The sequence below is a fragment of the Engraulis encrasicolus genome, unplaced genomic scaffold, assembly GCF_034702125.1.
Source record: "Engraulis encrasicolus isolate BLACKSEA-1 unplaced genomic scaffold, IST_EnEncr_1.0 scaffold_123_np1212, whole genome shotgun sequence".
In the NCBI taxonomy this organism is placed as follows: domain Eukaryota; kingdom Metazoa; phylum Chordata; class Actinopteri; order Clupeiformes; family Engraulidae; genus Engraulis; species Engraulis encrasicolus.
Window position 1 is genome coordinate 12,890 of NW_026944724.1, and position 17,155 is coordinate 30,044.

Consider the following 17,155-nt stretch of genomic DNA (forward strand, 5'->3'; position numbering starts at 1 on the left):
TGGTTTATGAAACATGGTCGGGGGGGCGAGTAACGCAATAGTTACTTTTACTGGTAACTAGTTACTTTGATACCGGAGTAACCCAGGAAGTAACTCAGTTACTTTTTTGGAGAAGTAACTAGTAACTAGTAACTAGTTACTTTTTCAAAGTAACTTGCCCAACACTGCTCTTGATACATCACAAAGACTTGCTGTCTCGGTCAAAGATGCAACAGCTAAACACGTACTAAAAATGTCTATATTTTTTAACTCTGACAAGTCACCCATAATGTTGTGTGCATTGCGAAATTTTGAGTAAAACTGTGCTCTTACCCTGCTAATTGAACCTTCACACTTCACTCTACTGGTGCAATGTGCCATTAATGAAGATTGGCCAACAGGCTGGACCACTTGACCCATAAAACTTCCCACACTAAAATGACAGGTGTCTCAGTTATTTTGTCCAACCCCTGTACATTCAAGACTGCCTAAACCAGGGATGGGCAACTTTCTTGATAAAGAGGGCCAACATTTTTCAACGCCACCATCAGGACACACTTCAACTACAAAAGAAGCTACAAAATAATGAGCAACATTTTTTTTTCAGTTCAATATCCGCATATTGTAATAGGTTTCAGGGGGATAAAACGAGGCCATTTTTGTAGTTCAAAAGCCACATCTTACAAAGGGGTTTCAATGGGAGTAAAGACTACACACTAGGCTAACCCGTAGATGCCATTTTTGTAGTTCAATAGCCACATCTTACAAAGGGGTTTCAATGGGAGAAAAGACTACAAATGGGCCATTTTCTTGTAGTTCCTACCTCTGATGACGTAGTCCCTGGATGACCCATTCACCCAGTCCCAGTACAGGCTCTCTGGTGTGGTAGGGTACTCCGATGACCACTGGACTATAAAGCCCTGCACCCCCTCCACCTCCTCGGGACCTCCACCCAGGCCAAGGCTCCAGCGCAGCCCCAGTTGGTGATCCCCGAGTGGGGTGAAGTGCAGGGAGGACAGGGGCGGTCCTCTGGAGCCTGGAGGTTGGAGGGTTTACAGGAAATGGTAGTGTGATGAATAGGGCTGGGTAAAATAATCGAGTTAATCGATCGAATCGAATCGAATTGAAATTCACATAATCGATTCACAGGGCACAAAATCGATTATTTGATTCTTTTTCTTTTTGTTCTTTTTGTTTAATTTAGGTCTATGGAAAATACTCACTAGGTATTAGTCAATTAGGCCTAGGCCTTCTTATTACAAATTAGCAATGTGTTAACACTGTCAAGCCACAGCCCTTTGACATTTTTATCTAAAAATAGGCAACAGCATCTTTTGGGGGAAATCCTGGCACCAAGAAGGGAACGGATTGAATCGATTCAGAATGAATCCAATCGAGTCGAATTGAATCGTGATTAATCGATTCAAAGCCCTAAGAATCGAAATCGAATCCATACAGGAACATGGCTGCGATACCCAGCCCTAGTGATGAAGCGGTCTGCACACTGTGTATTAACTCCAAAAATACTTTATTTCATTTAAACACATGTATATATGTACATATATATATATAAAGGACTAAGGAAGATCCCTCTGTTGGATCAAAACGTTGCCGTGTGTTTAAATGAAATAAATATTATTGTTAATACCCAGTGTGCGGACCGCTTCATCAGACTACCTACTACCTTTGTCTGGCACCTGGACAACTACCTGTGGATGTGCGCACCCTACCTCCAAACACAACGTTTCGATCCAACACAGGGATCTTCCTCAGGCAATGAGAACAATGGTCTGAGTTGACTTATATCACATGACCTACAGGTACTGTAGGCTACCTGGCAGAAAGGTGAGCGCACCCGAACTTTCTCTTTACAGGAAATGGTCCCTTTCAAAGTGGGGCGGAAGCCCCCCTAGGGGGGCGCGGAGGTATTGGAGGGGGGGGCGCGTGAAGTCAGAAGGTTTTTCTTTTTTAATACTTTTCTGCTTTGCCATTAAGTCAACACATTCACTTTACAATCACAATATATTCATTAATTTATTCACTAATATTTACAGAACATCATAGGCATATACGTGTATATTAGGCTCTAATAAACTTTACGAAGGCCTATTTATTTGTATTTTCGTAACCATTTTGCTCGAGGGGGGCGCAGACAGACACCCTTCCTCTGAAGGGGGGAATGGCAGGAAAAGTTTGAGAAACACTGCCTTAACACATTGCGTGCCAACCTTTTGTTTGGAATGATATCGGTTGAATCCCAAACCAGTTTTTTGTAGACTACAGGTATGGCTGGGATTCAAGCGCTAACATTTCCAAGCAAAGGCTGGTAGGCTAATGTGTTAAGGGACCAGTGGTTCCCAACGTGGGGGTCAGGACCCCTAGGTGGTCGCAGAGGTACTGAAGGGGGGTCGCGGAGGTACTGAAGGGGTGGTCGCGGAGCTACTGAAGGGGGGTCGCGGAGGTTCTGAAGGGGGGTCGTGGAGGTAGTGAAGGGGGGTCAGGGAGGTACTGAAGGGGGGTCGCGGTCAAAAGGGACATTGCATAAAAAAATCCACAGGCTAACAGCTAACAGCTAATAGATGTACAAACAACAGGGTAGTTCCTCGCGCTTCTGCTTTATCATCTGGTGCATCGACGGGAGAGAGGCAGGAAATCTTCACTTGAAGTACAACACCGGAGCAGCACAGATGTAATTCTTTGTGTTTTTTATTCAAGTGCGCAACATGACTAACGTTTCGATGGTTAGACTATCTTCTTATGGACTCTGAATGAAGATGAAGATGGTCTAACCATCGAAACGTTAGTCATGTTGCGCACTTGAATTAAAAAAAAACACAAAGAATTACATCTGTGCTGCTCCGGTGTTGTTCCTTCTTGAATTACATCTGTGCTGCTCCGGTGTTGTTCCTTCAAGCTAATAGATGTATTAGCTGTCCTTTGGATTCCTAGCAATATTAGCAGACAAACTAATTATGAAAGAAACTAGCGACAGGCCTATTGATGGCCTATTGGTGGCCTATTGATGGCCTATTGATGGCCTATTGGTGGACTATTGATGGCCTATTGGTGGCCTATTGATGGCCTATTGGTGGCCTATTGATGGCCTATTGATGGCCTATTGATGGACTATTGGTGGCCTATTGATGGCCTATTGATGGCCTATTGGTGGCCTATTGATTGTCTATTGATGGCCTATAGGTGGACTATTGGTGGCCGATTGGTGTCCTATTGATGGCCTATTGATGGCCTATTGTTGGCCTATTGATGGCCTATTGGTGGCCTATTGATGGCCTATTGGTGGCCTATTGATGGCCTATTGGTGGCCTATAACAATTGATGGCCTAATTATGAAAAAAAACTAGCAATAAAAAACTAGCAATAGAAGCTGTCTCTCTCACCTTCTGATCCCACGATGACATATCCACTTGGTGACGCCCCGGCCGAGTTGGAAGCTCGTACGGAGCACACACATTCACCCGGGCGGCCGCCGAGTGTGTTTGCGGAGGGTAAGGACATCGGGCAAGACAGCTGTAGCTGTTGCCATGCCGACCCAAGACACCGTTGGCCCATCGCAGCACAACCGCTGAGGCGTCCTGTAGATGACAAAATAAGCTGTACTTCAAAATAACATTGTTTTGCCCTTAGCAACATGGCTGCCTCTGCCCAATGTTTTGCCCTTAGCAACATGGCTGCCTCCACCCATTGCTTTTTTAAGTTCACATGTTCACATGCCACCGACTGACCTAAGAGGTATAACATTTTATTTGCGACTGTTTATCTGCAAGAAACCTTATGACTTGTTTCTAAACTGTAGCCTCTTTGTGCAGAAGAGCTTGTAAGCATCAATCAATTAAATCAATGAATCAATCTTTGGCTTGGGCCCTCTCCTCTTCTCTCTCTATATGTTGCCCCTGGGCTCCATCATCAGAGAGCACAATGTTGATTTTCATAGCTATGCCGATGACACTCAACTATATATCTCTGTCGAGCCTAGCCAAACCACTGCCATTCATGCCTTGACTAAATGCATGTCTGCCATTACAGATTGGATGAACAGTAACTTCCTAAAATTAAATGAAGATAAAACTGAAGTGTTGCTCATTGGGCCTAAGAAAAAACGTGCAAAACTCCACTCAAGCCTAGGTGACCTAAGCATACACATTAAAGATAAGGTTACTAGCCTAGGTGTGGTCATAGACTCGGATTTGAGCTTTGAGCCTCACATCAACAAGATAACAAAATCTGCTTTTTTCCATCTTAGAAATGTCAACAAAGTGCGCGGCTTGGCCCCCCGACAAGACGCTGAGAAACTTATTCATGCCTTTGTCACCAGTAGGATAGACTACTGCAATGCTCTTTTCTCTGGTCTCCCAAAAAAATTAATTGACAAATTGCAACTCATTCAAAATTCTGCGGCAAGAATCCTAACAAGAACCAGAATGAGAGAGCACATCTCTCCTGTCTTGGCAGACCTGCACTGGTTACCTGTCTCATACAGAATCGACTTTAAGATTCTGCTCACAGTATTTAAAGCATTAAATGGACTTGCCCCTAGCTATATCTCAGACATGCTCTCTTTTTATGCCCCTGCTCGAGCTCTCAGGTCCACTGATGCCAAGCTGCTAAGGACCCCCACCCCCCCGCAGAAGAAGATTGGCGACGCCGCGTTTGCCTGCTATGCGCCCAAGAGATGGAACACCCTCCCCATCGAGATCCGATCAGCCACCTCCGTCGACTCCTTTAAGAAGCAGCTGAAGACCCACCTCTTCATCCTTGCCAACTCCTAACTGCCAAGACGTCATAGTGTCCCAGCCGCCGCAGCGCCCTTACTACTCGCAATCCAGCCCTGGCAGGGGGCTCCCCTAGGTGGCCGCTGGTCTCTGCCTGAGGTTTCTTCCTGACTACAGGGGGTCTTTTTTCTCAGACCTCACTGAGCTTTTTTTTCCCCCTCACAAACTATGAATCAAGCGAAAGGGAGTTTTTCCTCACCCCTGACGCCACCAGGGGCCGCACCTGAGCGCCCAATCTCTGTGTGACTATCTATGACTTATGATAGGCCCAGCCACTATGGACCTTACACATCTAAGAATCCTGGTCCTAACCTACGTTGACCTTATGACTCTACATTCTCTGTCTATCTCTTCTTCCTCTGCCTTCCTGCTTTTTCTGCCTCTCCTCTATACCTCTCCTTTTAAATCTATCTCTCCTCTCCTTTTAATTCTATCTCTAACAATGTTTTTTCCCATTTGTTAAGCACTTTGAGTTACATGCCTTGTATGACACAGTGCTATACAAATACAATTATTATTATTATTATTATTATTAATCTGACAAGACATCGTTAGCTGGTAACACACTGTTGGCCCATCGAAGCGCAACCATGACCAAAAAAATGGCATTTTGTATTACTGTTTTCTTGCGACTGTTTACGAGCAATAAGGCTACTTACTTACATATGACACTTTTTCTAAACTGGACTGCTGTACAAAGGTAAAGTGCATCGACTACATGTTTTGTAAAAAATGAGTTTAGACTGAAAATGGTCTTCATAACACCTCCTTTATCTTGTGACAAAGCCTTAGAGATATTGCTATGTCAAATTTGCAGTAACTACAATATCCAACCTAATACCAAGGCTTTGAAGGCTTTTTCTGTGTCAATGTTGGCACAGTGTCTCTTTGTGCAAATGAGCTTGTCAGCATTAACCAGTCAATCAATGGTAACGCCTTCTTTTATAGTCCCCTTATTAGGGCGCGATCACACAGACAGCGGATTTCTGCCTACAATCTGCGATGCGCGTCCAGCTGATTAATCAGAAGTGACCACACCAAGCGCGGATCCACTGCCCATTCGAATGCGGTGACTAGGCAACGTAACGACTCAACTGTCACTCGCAGCCTAATCGATGGTGTTGTGCCATTACATGCTGTGAAAACATAGGCCTACACAAAATGCTTTGTCCATTCATCTATGTAAAATGAATAGAAGACGAGCTCTTTTCTTGCTCTCCTAACGTTGGACAGTGAATCTGATATGAATGTTGATAACGGTCTCCTATCGAACATCTGGAAATCCGCCGCGGGTTTTCCGCCTTGAGTTGAACTTTTTTCAACTCGATCCGCCCGGCGCGGAGAGGCGGAGAATCCGCAACCCACCTTGCGCTGATATTAAACGCGTAATCCGCTCATTTTCATTGAAACAATAACACACATCCGCCTCCTACTGTAAAACCTGCGGTCTGTGTGATCGCACGCTTACTGTGTACTGTATAACAACAGGGTAACCGAGAAACGTCACCTGTTAGATACCGTGTAACTTCTCTCTGTTTCCCTGTTGTTACCCAAAAAATACACAGTAATTGCTGTACTGTAAAAGAAACCTTTACCTAAATGAACAACGATAATAATAATAAAAAAAATAATACAAAAAAAATGCTCACCATCACCCTCACCCTCACCATCAGCATCAGCATCAGCATCACCCTCACCATCACCCTCACCCTCACCATCAGCATCAGCATCAGCATCTTTGTTCTTGCTATGGTCCAGCTTGCTGCTGTGGAGATCCTGGCACGCCACACTGTAGTTCACTATGCGCCCATTAGGCCGTGATGGAGCCTGGCGAAATAATAATGATAATAATAATGACTTAGTGGTAACACTTTATTTTAGGGATACATCTATTAGCACTAATACATACAATATGCCTGTATAAGTAACTTGTAAGGCATGTACAAAGCAAAATCAAACATTTGTTAGGCATGTATTCGCAAATGTCTTATTCATGCACAATAAGGGATTTATTACCAATTTAACCTTAGTAAGGACCTAGTAGGCCTTAGCATTTGCTTAGTACATGCCTTATAAGTTACTTATGCAGGCATTAACATTGTATGTATTAGTGCTAATAGATGTATCCCTAAAATAAAGTGTTACCGACTTGTTTTAAAATATAGTGCCTTTCAAGTCACCCAAGGACGCTTTACAAAATAATAGGGAATAGAGGAGTGGGTAGAAGTGGAGGTGGGGGGGGGTTTAAGGACCACAGGCCTCAGTGAATAAATAGGATCTCATGTGCTTTTTGAATGTAGCCAGTGTGGGGGCTTGGTACTTTCATTGATTGCTATGAAGTATTACTTCTCATTACATTCTCAGTATGTCATTGTAGCCTATTCACTTGCTGAAAATGCCCAACTACATCATGACATTACTGAGAGCCATAGTGCTGCGCTAAGGGGTTAATAGTGCAGTTTATTTCCAAAACATGATCTTCATGAACAATGTGTGTGTGTGTGTGAGAGAGAGAGAGTGCGAGCACATGTATGCGTGCGTGTGTGTGTGTGTGTGTGTGTGTGCGTTTTCACCTTCCACAGTAGAGTAACACGCTCCGCCTCCATGAAGCTCCAGACCAGAGGAGAAGTGGACGGAACTAAAGACAGAAAGAGAGAGAGAGATGGAGGGAGGAGAGAGAGAGAGAGAGAGACGGAGTGAGAGAGGAGAGAGAGAGAGATAAAGAGATGGAGATGGTGATGGAGAGAGAGATGGAGATGGAGAGAAAGAGATGAAGAGAGAGAAAAGGAGAGAGGAGAGATAGAGAGATGGAGAGAGAGAGAGAGAGATGGAGGGAGGAGAGAGATGGAGAGGGAGCGAGATTGAGAGAGAAAGACAGAGAGAGAGAGAGAGAGAGAGAGAGAGAGAGAGAGAGAGAGAGAGAGATAGAGAGAGAGGGATGGAGAGAGAGATGGAGAGAGAGAGAGAGAGGAGGAGAGAGATGGAGAGATGGAAGACGTGTGAGAGAGACACAGAGATGGAGGGAGAGAGAGAGAAAGAAAGAGTGAGAGATGGAGATGGAGAGAGAGAAAGGGAGAGAGAGAGGAGGAGAGATGTAGAGAGAGAGAGATGGAGAGAGAGAGAGAGAGATGGAGAGAGAGAGAGATGGAGAGAGAGAGAAGGAGGGAGGAGAGAGATGGAGGGAGAGAGAGAGATGGAGAGAGAGAGGAGAGAGATTAAGAGAGAGAGGAGAGAGAGAGAGATGGAAAGAGATGGTGATGGAGAGAGAGAGATAAAAATAAAGAGAGAAGGAGAGAAAGAGAAAGAGAGGGAATGAGAGAGAATGAGAAGGAGAGGGAGANAGATGGAGAGAGAGAGATGGGGAGAGAGAGTGAGAGAGAGGGATGGGGAGAGAGAGCGAGAGAGAGAGAGAAAGAGAGAGAAAAAGAGAGAGATGAAGAGAGAAAGAGAGAGAGATGGGGAGAGAGAGAGAGAGAGAGAGAGAGAGAGAGAGAGAGAGAGAGAGATTCCATGCAATGATATATTTATCTGATTCCAATTCCAGATATTTCAATGTTTTTTGATAAATGGCTTTGGCAACACATAAACAGACAGCCAGAGAGAGAGAGAAAGATGGAAACAGGAGGGGAGGGGGGGAGAACAGTTTGGCCTAAGATTATGTGTGTGTGTGTGTGTGTGTGTGTTGTGTGTGTGTGTGTGTGTGTGTGTGTGTGTGTGTGTGTGTGTGTGTGTGTGTGTGTGTGTGCATGGATGAAAGAACAGCTGGTACAAAGTGCATTTTATTTTCCTTCACGGCTCGCTTTAGTTAATGGACACACACAAGGCCGGATTAAGGCTAGATACTGCAGCCTAGGGCCCCCACAGGCTAGATACTGCAGCCTAGGGCCCCCACAGGCTAGATACTGCAGCCTAGGGCCCCCACAGGCTAGATATGGCTGCAGCCTAGGGCCCCCTGTTACGGCCTCCCACCACTAGGGGGACACCGTCCCCATTTACCTTTATGTTGCTGCCTCTTTGTTTCCTTCTCCACAGGTGCTGCCAATGGAGCCCATCCCCTTCCTTCCATTTAAGCCAGGGTGGCAGCCTGGCTTGCTCTCTCTCCCCTGGGCTCCATGGTGCATCTGTGGCTCCCTTTTGTTCATTTATCATGTTACTTTTGAATTATAAATAAAACCCCCTAGACTCAACGAGTGCCTGGACCTCATTCTGTCCACCAAATGGTTACATTTTAAACAGTTTGTAACATTTGGGGCCTCGTCCATTTCTCAACCCTTTTGCCAAATTAAAAAAAAATCCTTTTTGTTGGGAGATTTAGGCACCCTTGTAGTATGCAAACGGTAAGTTGCACTTCGTCCAACTGGTTGTGTGTGTGTGTGGCACTGTATCTAGTAAGCCGCCGGGTGGGCACAGAGCCCACCACTTTTTTATTTTAATTTATTATTTTCGGTGGTAGCCTCTAGTAGGCCCGCTTCGGGGGTGGCATCACTCACCCCTCGAGTTTAGCGGTTAAAGTACGCCTTTTAGGGGAACCACCAGAAGACTAGTGGTCAGGTATAGTATTAGGTAAGTTTTTGTTTCAGTTTAGAGTTGAGGTTACAGTGTCACGCACATCACGCTGGTTTGTGCCTTACCAATTGCTTTTGTGTATTTGCACTGGGATATGTTTCCAGTGCTACGGTGGGGTTTGGTATCTGGTTAGACTTTGGCTGTTTTTGTCGGGTTAGTGCCCTTTTGTCGTCTAACTTCAGCCTCACCGTTAAGTCGTTTAGTTGTGGAGCACCATTTTCGAGGGGGAGAGCTGTAGTCGTTTGGGGATTTTTTTTTTTTACTACTTTTGTTTTGTATGTCTCTCACTGTGCAGCCGGTGAGAGTGCATTTTGTTTACCATGACGTCAGCAGCGGAAACGTTTGCTGAGGATCCCACTGAGGAGGCTTTTCATAGTCTCACAAAGGATCAACTTATCGAAGTCGCTCAGCATTATGAGATCCAACTAAGCGCTTCGGAGAAACGTCTTAAGAGCTCTGTTAAATCGGTTTTGCATCCCGTTTTGATTGAGAAGGGCGTTTTACCTTCTGCAGATTTGGCTGAAGCCATTAAATTAAAAGAGCTCACAATTAAGGAAAAAGAGTTAGACCTTCAACGCGAGGAGCTTAAACTAAAGATTTCGGAACAGCAGGCTCGCTTAAATACACTAGAACGCGAGGCTACAAGCGGTGGCATTGATCTGGCATCAGCTTCATTTGATGTGACTAAGCACATTAAGCTTGTGCCACCGTTTGTAGAGAAGGATGTGGATAATTTCTTTCCCCACTTCGAAAAAATTGCGCGCACCCTTCGTTGGCCCAAGGAGGTTTGGCCGCTGTTAATCCAATCAGTTTTGACAGGACACGCGCAGCAGATCTTTGTTTCACTTGATCACAGTGCTGATTATGATGCGGTTAAAAAGGCTATCTTGAACGGTTATCAACTCGTCCCGGAGGCGTACAGACTTAAGTTCAGACGTTCCAAAAAGTCAGACCAACAAACATATGTTGAATTCGCACGCGAAAAAGAGTTACTATTTGATAGATGGTGCACAGCCAGTGAGTCAAAGACCCATGCACAGCTTCGCGAGCTGATGCTTGTTGAAGAATTTAAAAACTGTCTTCCTCCTGCTGTGACCACTTTCCTTCACGAACGCGAAGTTAAGACTCTGCACCAAGCTGCGATATTAGCTGACGATTACGCGTTGACACCGTGTGGCCGTAAGGGACAATGCCCGTTTTGTTCAGTCTAAGCCTGTGTCTAGTGACCAGCCTACCTGTCATTACTGTAAGAGGCCTGACCACTTGGTTGCTGACTGTTAAAGAAAAAACATTCTAAATCTAACCCCAAGCCTTTGGGTGTGGGATTAATTAAAACGTCTCCTTCCTCCTCTGCGCTCTCGCTCGAAACTGAGCTTAAATCTGGGTATGAACCCTTTATGAGTGACGGTCTTGTTTCGCTGCCTGGTAGTAAGGACCGAGTGCCAGTGCGTGTCCTGCGCGATACTGGGGCTGCGTTATCGTTTCTCCTGGGTGGGGTTTTGCCGTTGTCGGAAGACACTAAAACTGGGACTAGTGTTCTAGTTCGTGGGTTTGAAATGGGGTCAGTGACAGTCCCACTTCACCGAATTGAGCTCCAATCTGAACTGTTTACTGGTAGCGTAAATGTTGGGGTTCGCTCTGTTGTAATGATGTATAAGGGCAATATTCAGTTACTACCAATAGGTGGCGCTTGATGACCATGGAATGTTTGGAGGTGCAGTATTACCCAGTGCAGTCTGTGTTGTATCTCAGAGTGGAAGACTACGTTCCCATGACAAGCTGTGTTAGTTATCTCCGAGGCCGCTAACGTGTATGTTTTATTATTGACCTTCTTATATAAAAGTACAAACTCGGCATCAGTGTTTTCGTGGTTTATTTATTACAAGTTACCACATATTTTTGGCGACGAGGTGAAACTGGAGTTTGTTTTGCCGTTTGTTTTGTTGTTAGCGTTATCTAGTCATGTGTCAGCTAGTTTAGGCGGCAAGACTGGCTATGAGTGAAACCAGTGGAGACCAACGACAAGAACCAGCTATCGCAGAGGAACGAGGGGTTGTCGAGAGGAACAGAGCGCCCGTTGCTGTTGAAAGAGGACAGGGAGAAGGACAACGACCTGTGCAGATCATGGCAACGTTCGGGACAGTCGGTGAATATGTGGAGGGAGACGAGGATTGGACTGAGTATGAGGAAAGGTTGGGACACTTTTTCAATGCTAATGGAATTACTGAAGAGGCTAGGAAGCGCTCGATTCTCCTGAGTGTGTGTGGGGCGAGGACGTACAAGCTGATACGGAACTTGGCTACACCACGGAAACCAGGTGAAATTCCATATGCAGACTTAGTCAAACTTGTTAGCGACCACCACAATCCGAAACCGTCTGTAATTGTCCAGCGTTTCAAGTTCCACAGTCACTTCAGAAAGTCGGGTCAGTCAGTGGCTAACTTCGTAGCAGAGCTTCGACAGCTGTCTCAACACTGTGAATTCGGAGCGGTGCTAGATGATATGTTACGTGACCGGCTTGTATGCGGCATAAATGATGATGCAATTCAGCGCCGTTTGCTGAGTGAGACAACACCAAAATTGGATTTCAAAAAGGCGCTAGAGATTTCTCAGGGAATGGAAACGGCTGCTAGCAATGCCAAAGACATTCAGAAAGGGCAAGCTGGAGCACAACCTGTGGCAGTGCATCATGTCAAATCAACCCGTCATTAGCTTCAGAAAGAATAAAATGAAGGTTTTTGAGCGACCATCTCACTCTCCTGATCTCAACATCATTGAGCCACTCAGGGGAAACCTCAAATGTGAGGTTCCAGCAAGACACCCAAAGATATAGGAAACAACCATTCTGCCAGGAAGAATGTGCTGTTTTGTCATCTGAGAACATTAAGAGCCTTATCCACAACTACCACAAACAATTTAGAGCGGTCCCTGATGTTAAACAGGGCCATATTCAGCATCAGAAACTAGGGTATGTAAACTTTTGAACAGGGTCATTTGGGTAGTTTGGGTTGTGATCATGCTTTTGAAAGAGTAAACACAGAATATTGCTAATAAATATCTTAAGCCAGTCACTAGCCATGAGTGAAAAAAAAGGTTTTGTGTAATCCTTCATATTTTGTGAGAAATCGCAGAGAAAGCGTTTATTCTGCTGGGGTATGTAAACATATGAGCACAACTGTATGTGCCTCCAGAGACTGTCTTTTCATTAGAGAAGTTGTCGGAAACACCAGTGACAGCATCCCAGGTCAAGCAATGGACTGAGCGAGACCCTGTCATGTCTAAGGTAAAGACTTACCTGTTACAAGGCTGGCCAGCGGTTATTGAGGATGAGGAGTTAAGGCCTTATGTGAAAAGAAAGACTGAGCTGAGTTTACAAGATGGGTGCATCTTCTGGGGGTCGAGGGTCGTCGTGCCTGCCCCAGGCCACTCACAGATCGTGGAAGAATTGCATGAGACACATCCAGGGGTGTCTAGGATGAAAAGTCTAGCAAGATCCTACATCTGGTGGCCAAGCATGGACTTAGACCTGGAAAACAGGGTAAAAGGGTGCAAACAGTGTGGGGTCAATCAGAAAAGTCAGCCACCAGCTCCCTTGCATCCATGGGAGTGGCCAGACCGTCCCTGGTCTAGATTACATCTGGACTTTGCAGGGCCCTTCATGGGTCAGATGTTCATGGTCATGGTCGACGCCCACTCTAAGTGGATAGAGTGCCACATCATGGGCAACATAACAGCTCCCTCAACCATTGAGAAACTCCGACAAGTGTTTGCAGTTCATGGTTTACCTGACTCCCTGGTCAGTGACAATGGCCCAACCTTCACAAGCGAGCTGTTCAGTGACTTCATGCAGCAGAATGGAATCCGTCACATTCGCACGGCTCCTTTTCACCCAGCATCGAATGGACTGGCTGAACGTGCTGTACAGACCGTGAAGGAGGGGTTGAAGCGCATGACAGGTGATTCACTGAGTTCTAGACTCTCACGTTTCCTGTTCAAGTATCGCCTCACTCCACAGACCACCACTGCACGTACACCAGCAGAGATGTTGATGGGCCGTAGGCCTAAGTCAAGGCTAGATCTGCTTCGCCCTGACCTAAAAGCAAAGGTGGAGAGAAAACAAGAAAAGCAGAAGGAGAGACACGATCTTCATGCGAGAGACAGACTGCTGAAACCAGGTGACAATGTCTATGTCAAGAATTTCTGCAGTAACTTCAAGCAGCAATGGCTTCCGGGGGTTATCCTGTCACAGAAAGGTCCCGTCTCCTACGTCATCAAGCTGACAGATGGACGAGAGTTCCGCAGGCATCAGGACCATGTGCGGCTGCGTCACGACACCGACCCAGAGACTGTCAGCACTGCAGAGTTGCCACTGGTGACTCCTGGAGGAGCGTCTCCGGCAGAGGAATCGCCACCGGAGGTGTCTGTGCCACCGGCAGAGACTGGACAGTCAAGCACCGGCACACCGACACCACCGACCCCTGTGGTGACCGCAGCACAGGAGTCTCCCAAAGCTCCAACGCCTGTGGTGACTGCTGTTCCACAGGAGACAGTGCGCAGATCACAGCGTGCTCGAAGGGCTCCTGATAGACTGAACTTTTGATAAGTATCACTGCTTTTCTTAATGCATACTATGTTTTCTTTTCAGGTGTATGCTAAAAATAATTTGTTGGCTGTGTTAAGGTCAGTATGGGTTTATGGAAGTACTCAACTCCAGATTGATTTTCAGTTGTTACATTTAATAGTTAAGGGAGGAATTTCTGAACTTAATTGGGGAGGAATGTTGTAATGATGTATAAGGGCAATATTCAGTTACTACCAATAGGTGGCGCTTGATGACCATGGAATGTTTGGAGGTGCAGTATTACCCAGTGCAGTCTGTGTTGTATCTCAGAGTGGAAGACTACGTTCCCATGACAAGCTGTGTTAGTTATCTCCGAGGCCGCTAACGTGTATGTTTTATTATTGACCTTCTTATATAAAAGTACAAACTCGGCATCAGTGTTTTCGTGGTTTATTTATTACAAGTTACCACAGGCTCTTCACTGCCAATACCGGGGGTAACCTTTATTCTCGGCAATGACATCGCATTCGGTAATGTTTGGGCCAAAAATAACACTAATGTGCTACCTCAAGTGTGTGCCCCTGACTCCTCTACTAACCACGAGTGTGTACAGAAACACCCAGATGTGTTCCCTGCCTGCGCTGTAACGCGCGCAATGGCCAAGCGCTCTGCTGTCCAAGAGCCTACGTGCTCATTGCCCTCCGATGATTTTGATTTATCTGACTCGTTTCTTGTGAACCTTGACAATACAGGTAGTATTACTTCCGCCTCTACCACTCACTCTGCGCCTCTGCGTAATGTTAAGAAAGTCGAAGATGATTCTCTGCATTTGTCTCGTGAACAATTGATTTCTGCTCAAAAGGCCGACCCTACGCTTACTTCGCTGTTGCAGTTGGCAATGTCGGATGCTGATCTTGATAAAGAACCGCAGTGTCTATTTTTCCGAGACGGGCTGTTAATGAGAAAATGGAGACCTTCAAAGGCTCCTAGTCACTGGAATGATTGCCTGCAAATTGTGCTGCCTACTGGTTACTGAGAGAAATATCCTTTTCAAATATCCTTTTGTAACCTATTTCCTTTTTATCAAAGCAGTTTAGTTGTTAGTAATTAGAGAATGCTTATAGTATGTGCTGTATGTGGCTGGACCGGAAGACGACGTGCACACACTTGTTGCTAGGCACATAAGAACACATAGACACTTGTTTCAACATTACATCTCTGATAGGTCACAGACCCTCTTCCCCTAATACAGCTCTGTCCCCCTCCTTCCCACCATTTCTTAATTTTCCAGGCCAGAGTTGACCCCTGATCTTTTAGGAGTCAGGATGTCTGTAAGGTTAGTTGATTATATGATCCATATGTTACAGGGAATAAGATTTGTCACTTCATTCCCCTCTCCCCCTCTCCCACTGTCCCCTTTCCCCTCTCATTGACCTCCCCTCTGACCTCTCACCCTTCTCTGTCCCTCTATCTGTTGTCTACACATTAGTGTCTGGTCCATGAACACACACACACACACACACACACACACACACACACACACACACACACACACACACACACACACACACACATGAAATGACAAGTAAACACATAGGCACACACACACAGAGAACTCCTTTATAAGACACACTTAGGGAAAGTCAGGTCAGTTTCCAAATCTTGGGCTGAGAGAATACTGTTATTGGTCAGGGATCGATCAAGACTAGGAAACTCCAGAGCTCTGTTATGCTTCTACTATTCGTTGTCTAAACTTTGACAAATTACTACTTTTTGTACTTATACTTTTTCGGAATTAAATCATTGGATTTTTATTATACTTGAATACTGAGTTGTTTGCCTTTTTTACCTCGAATAAAGAACACGCAGGGAAGGGCAAAAAGGCCCGAAATTTCCAACAACTTTGGTGACATCCCGACGTGATTCGAGGAAAGGAGGAGATAACTTTGTATGGTGGACGACATTGCAACCGGGTGACAACAACGTGGCCACGCATCAAAAGGTAAATAGACGCCTGTTTAATCAAAGCTCTATTATTGGACATTTCCAAATTAACTGTTGTCACTCTGCTGTGAAAGTGTCCTTGTAACCCGACTAGTAGAAGCATCCTTTTTTTGTATGTTTTTATATGTTTGTATGTTAGGAATAGAGTCAAACTCTATTAGACCGGTTAGAGTCCGGGTAAAGGAATAGAGTCAAACTCTATTAGACCGGTTAGAGTCCGGGTAAAGGAATAGAGTCAAACTCTATTAGACCGGTTAGAGTCCGGGTAAAGGAATAGAGTCAAACTCTATTAGACCGGTTAGAGTCCGGGTATAGGAATAGAGTCAAACTCTATTAGACCGGTTAGAGTCCGGGTATAGGAATAGAGTCAAACTCTATTAGACCGGTTAGAGTCCGGGTAAAGGAATAGAGGTAAAACTCTATTAGACCGGTTAGAGTCCGGGTAAAGGAATAGAGTCAAACTCTATTAGACCGGTTAGAGTCCGGGTAAAGAAAAAAAGGTAAAAAATAAAAAATAATATTAATAGGGAATTCATTTAAGAGCCGAAAGTGATTGGAGTCTCGATTAAGATTTGAGGTCTTGGTCACTTTCAGATAAAGAAAAAAGATTTAAAAAAAATATATATATATATAAAATAATAATAATAGCCGAATCATAAAAATACATTAGGCCTATTGTTTTTGTTTGTTGACGGAATTGGAGGGTAAGGCGTTGAAGGGTAAAATTTGAAACGTGTGGTTATTGGTTTATTCTTTAACATAGGTTAGTGTTGGCAAAAGTAAGTTGAAAGAACGGATAAAAGAGTAAAGTGAAAATGGAAGGTGGGTTTGATAAGGAGTGTGATGAGTTTGGTGGCTGTGTGCCACAACTGGATATGGAGTCAAAACTGCAAGTGAAAAGTAAGACAAGATGGAATACGGTATTGGAACAATGGGAGGAGGTGAAAGGCCATTTGGTTACTAATACAAAGGAGTCAGAGAGAGAAGAAATGAAAAAGACATGTATGAAAATATGGAGCGAGTTGAAGTTGAAGGAGAAGGTACCATGTAATGATGAGAGACGTTCTTTGTTGCCATATTTAGCTAAAGCAGCTGATGAGGCAAAGTTTGAGTTGGAACAACATGAGAAAACAAAGCCATCGACATTAGGCAAAGGTCGATGGAAGAAGCAGAAAAAATCTTTGGATGATCGTAGAAAGTATCTGCATGAAATGTTAGTTACATGCGCAGCATTACAATTCACACAGAGGAAGAC

General features: G+C 44.8%; 1 protein-coding gene across 1 annotated transcript in view; it reads right to left on the reverse strand.

The window, feature by feature from the left end:
* Positions 1 to 802: 802 nt before the first annotated feature.
* LOC134442191 (uncharacterized) overlaps positions 803 to 17,155 on the reverse strand; it is a gene marked incomplete at its 3' end in the record, with an annotated part of 33,959 nt that continues 17,606 nt past the window's right edge. The window contains exons 7-10 of the mRNA XM_063192450.1: positions 7,343 to 7,407; positions 6,485 to 6,596; positions 3,378 to 3,572; positions 803 to 1,015 (exon numbers count right to left, since the gene is read on the reverse strand). Of these exons, the coding sequence (XP_063048520.1) occupies positions 803 to 1,015; positions 3,378 to 3,572; positions 6,485 to 6,596; positions 7,343 to 7,407 (585 nt within the window). The remainder of the gene's footprint in view (positions 1,016 to 3,377; positions 3,573 to 6,484; positions 6,597 to 7,342; positions 7,408 to 17,155) is intronic.